The sequence below is a fragment of the Glycine soja genome, chromosome 19 (genome assembly GCF_004193775.1).
Source record: "Glycine soja cultivar W05 chromosome 19, ASM419377v2, whole genome shotgun sequence".
NCBI classification, from domain to species: domain Eukaryota; kingdom Viridiplantae; phylum Streptophyta; class Magnoliopsida; order Fabales; family Fabaceae; genus Glycine; species Glycine soja.
The window spans coordinates 5526318-5531038 of record NC_041020.1 but is presented as its reverse complement, the minus strand read 5'-3'; the positions used below and the strand labels follow the sequence as shown (position 1 = coordinate 5531038).

Below are 4721 nucleotides of genomic sequence, written 5' to 3'. Positions count from 1 at the left end.
AATTTAGATAAATGGTTAGAGTTAGGAAAAGATAATCTTCTAAATTTAGCAAGAGGACAAACAGAAAAATTAGAAGAAGAGAAATTAGGAGAAAGGTGCAGACCAATTTTATTATTCAAATGTTTGAAAACTTTGTCTGAGATATGACCAAATCTAGAATGCCAAATATGAGCATTTTTACAAGGAATGGAATTTGTATGGGAATTGATAACAGGAAAAGTAAATTTGCAATCAAGAGTGTCCTTGAGATCTAAGACATAAAGGCCTTGGATGAGAGCCCATCTACCAATCCTCTTGCAAGCTTGCTTCTCCTGAATATCAAATGCATTTTGGGAAAAAGAAATAGACAAATTAGGATTGGTTAGAAGAGCACTAACTGAAATTAAATTGAATTTGAATTTAGGAATGTAGGCAATATTATGCAAGAGTAAGGTATTGGTTAAGCAAACCGAACCAATGGCAATGATAGGTATAACATCATTGTTAGGCAGAGTGACAGTTTTATCAGAAACAAGTTGGTAAGACCGAAAATGATGAAGGGAACAAGAAATATGAATGTTGGCACTAGAATCTAAAAGCCAACATTCATGAAGAAAATTAGAAGTGGATGTAGAAAGGATCATACCACTGGCAGAAGAAACACCTTGAGGGATGACAACATTGGTAGCATGACTTTCTAAAAGATTCATCAATTGGCTATATTGTTGGGCATTAAGTTGAAATTGGGAACCCGAGTCACCAGAGGAAGATGGTGAGTCAGACATATCAACAGATACTTGTTGAGCAACCTTGTGTGGTGGTTCAGAAGATGAAGAATGTTTCTTGACTTCTGAGGAAAAACTAGTCCTTTTTATAATTTGGAGGATAACCATGCAACTTGAAGCAACGATCCTACGTATAACCCAACATACCACAATGAGCACACAAGGGGCGATTCTTGAAAGATCCTTTGAAGCGGTTGGTAGGATGATTGCGTGCAACGAAAGAAGGCTTCAAGGCAAAAGCATGTGAAACTTCACTAGCAGAGGTGGAAGCACCAACTTCCTTTTGCTTTTCTTCTTGAACAACTAAGGAAAAAACCTTAGTTACTGAGGGAAAGGGATCCATGGATAAAATTTGACCTCTGATAGTAGAGAAGGATTCGTTCAAACCCATCAAGAACTGCATAGCATACTCCATTTGTTCAAAATCACACCAAGGTTTAATTCCTCCACATGTGCAACTATGTGAGGGCTTCAGTTATGATAATGACTCCCACAGAGAACGAAGCTTAGAGTAGAAAGAGGAAACAAACATGGAACCTTGTTGCAGAGTGATCAATTCATGCTTAAGTTGAAAAATTAAAGGACCATTTCGTTGCTCGAAACGTTCTTGAAGATCATCCCAGATTGTTTTGACAGAAGAACAATGTAAGATACTGACTTGCATTTCTTTGGATAAAGAATTAAGGAGCCAGGAAGAAACGATACTATCATACGCGTTGCGATGCCACAAAGCATGAGTGGAGTGACCCAAAGCAGGTTCAGGAATTGAACCATCGACAAACCCATATTTGTTCTTCCCATGAAGAGCCATGCGCATTGCTTTCTTCCAAGAATTGTAGTTGTCACCGGTAAGAGGATGAGAAACTAAGGCAATGCCAGGATGGTCGAAAGAATGAAGAGTGAAGGGGTTAGAATCATCAATGGCAGCCATGGTCATGAGAAAAAAAAAGAAATAACTTCAATAGGAAGAAAGAGGGACGGAAGCAAAAACTTCTGATACCATATTAAATGTTAAAGTGCAGCATAGACATCCGAAAGGTCCCCTTAAAAACCGGTTCATAAAGGGATGGCCTATCCAAGCATTCATCATGGCTGGCGACACCCACTAGGCCGAACCTAGCTCTGATACCATATCAAGAATGAAAGAAATGAACGATAATTTTTGAATTCATTCATCAAAGTATTACAAAGGTGGTTTATTTATACAAATATAGAGAATAACCAACTTCTAGTAACTCCTAGTAACTAACTTGAATAACTTCTAGTAACATAACTAAGTAACTATTCACCTAACTTCTAATAACTCCTAGTAACTAACTTCAACCGTCGCTTAATCGTGATAAGAAGTCCTTATAGATGTTGGATCAAAGATGTCGATCTTGGTTAAACTGAATGAAAGATTTTTGGATAAAAAATGTTTGAGTTGAGGATGCCTAGTTAATACTAGGATGAAGTTGTTCAAGGCAATGTTATATATAGCTAAGTTGATGGCTGAGATCAAGGTTGGGTCAAGAGACTGAGTTGAAGATGCTTGACCAAAGATGTGCGGGTAAAAAATATCCTAATTAAGGTCAGGTCTAAGATGCTCTAGTTGAGACCAAGCTAACGTTAATAAAAATGGTTAATACTGTCTAACTTGTGTTTGACCAAGTATACTACATTTCACCCATTTCTGATCTGTTGACACTATATAGGCAGATGACAACATTTGACTCTATGGTTTCTAGTGCAATCGACCTTCCATGAATCAGAATCTTATGCGTTAATGCAGAATATATATACATGCAAACAAATATAATTAACTTCTTTCGTAATTATTTGTTGGATTTAACCCTTCTAAAATAAGAAAGACTGACAAATGAAATATTATAGTTTGAAAATACAATAGAAATAAGCTTTTATATATATATATATGCCAACAATGTTTTCTCCGTAAACTTCTTTGTTCAACTATATACTACTGAGTGTGGGGGGGGGGGGGGGGGGGGGGGAGCGCACTATGAGTAACATAGTGGTCCTCAAAAGTCAAAAAAATGCTTGTTCGATCTTACTTTTATCCATACAAGAAGAACCAAAAAAAAAGAGAAATTTACTTGCACTTTTTCACTTTAGGTTTCAGGGTATCACGATCTACGAATATAAGAATTATCAATATCTGCAATGTCATTTGTTACATGCTACTGTTAATTAGGAGCCACAATTCTCTACACAGAGAGGTGATTCGCATTTAATGGCTGCAAATTCACAGATAGTTCAGAGAGTCAGAGGTAGGAATATTCTTCATCAAGGTCCTTACATTAGAAATTGCATATATAAATATATAGTGCAATAATAATAAGTGATTTTAAAAAAGTATATGTAACACACTCTGTCATGCTGATGATGAATTAAGACAAATCACTATTGTAACTCTTATATTTCTCAAACTTTGGAAGACCTAAATTACTTTTTTGGAATATATATTCATATTACACATTGACCATGCATATTCAATTTGTGCGTGTTTTCTCCATACATATATACTTGACTAGCTAGTTCAAGTACTATCATTGATCAAAGTGTACGTAGTACTAATTCATGTAGTGGCCCGAACCGAATGCACTTTTTAACTTTGATGAAAGGAACAAAGCATAATAAAGAAGAAGAACTAATATTGGAACTTGTTGCGAAGTAGTGTCGGATTGATACCCTTCTTTGCATATCGCTGAAAGCTTCCCTAACTTCGTCATGCATGACCTTCCTCAGACAGTTGCTTGCACACTCCCAAAATTTATTCTAACGACAAAAAGTATACTGATTCACATTATATTACGGCCTATTCCTTTTTTCTTTAAACATTAATATAGATAGATAAAATATCAATATTCAATGAGAAGTATGAAGTATCTCTGTAAAACAGGTTTATTTAATTACCACACGGCTTAAAAGAAACTTTACATCAAGTTTGTTTAATTACGTCTTCAATTATGGAAGATGGTCGATATTCTTTTCGAAGGTGACTTAAAAATGGGATTAAATAACTTGGTGGAATCATTCACGGTAGATGATTGGTGCAATTAGAACATTGCACCAACTATCTTGAAATAACCCCGTTGTTAATTTATCTAATATTGCTAAAACTTTTGGACTCTTGCACTCTAAGATCGTGTCCCCTTACGTTTCCTTTTGTCAATCCACATGTAAATTTTGGATTTCAAGTCTTCCTTCTTGGATCACTCACGGGCCAGTGGACATACGAGGGTCTAATACTATGTTAATTGCTTGGGCTTTGGTACTCCGACCCTTATTTCTAAGTTCACAGCTGACTTTTCAATTTTTTTCTCACAAATACCTTATGAGATTTAGAAACGTGTTTTTGTTGTATATTACAAAGTCACACCCCTAATAATCCAAATGAAATTTGTTATCATTGATTATCTCAAAAATTGATCTTATCAAGATACACAGCAAAAATATATTTCTACTACATATCTCGACAAAATCTTGTTAAGTTCTACAGTAGAAACGCTTTGTTGTGTCTCGACAATATTTGACTGAGACATAAACCGAAATACATTTTCATTATATACCTAGTCAATGTTTGTTGAGATACACAATGAAAACATGCATATTCTCAATAAGATCTTATCGAAATAAACTGCAAAAACATATTTTTGTCATAGGTATTTTTGACAATTTTTTTTTAAAGATGAAGGTGAACTTAGCAAAGCAGTTGGGAATAGCAAACCCTTAATTACTTTTAGCACCTGTTGGGGAGTCCAATACCATGTTCTGCTTCAAGTCACGTAACCAGTGGTGTTAGTTTATCCTACATATATTTATATTTATATTTTAATGTATTTTAATTAATTTTTAATTTTACAAAATATGTTTTTAAATATTTAAAAATATGTGCAAAAGTAGTTGTGAATATATATATATATATATATATATATATATATATATATATAGAGAGAG

At 34.6% G+C, this 4721-nt stretch overlaps 1 protein-coding gene across 1 annotated transcript; it reads right to left on the bottom strand.

The window, feature by feature from the left end:
• Nucleotides 1–1239: 1239 nt before the first annotated feature.
• LOC114398513 lies at nucleotides 1240–1695 on the bottom strand. The gene has a single exon (XM_028360709.1). It carries the CDS (start codon nucleotides 1693–1695, stop codon nucleotides 1240–1242), a length of 456 nt encoding a protein of 151 aa, XP_028216510.1.
• Nucleotides 1696–4721: the final 3026 nt, after the last annotated feature.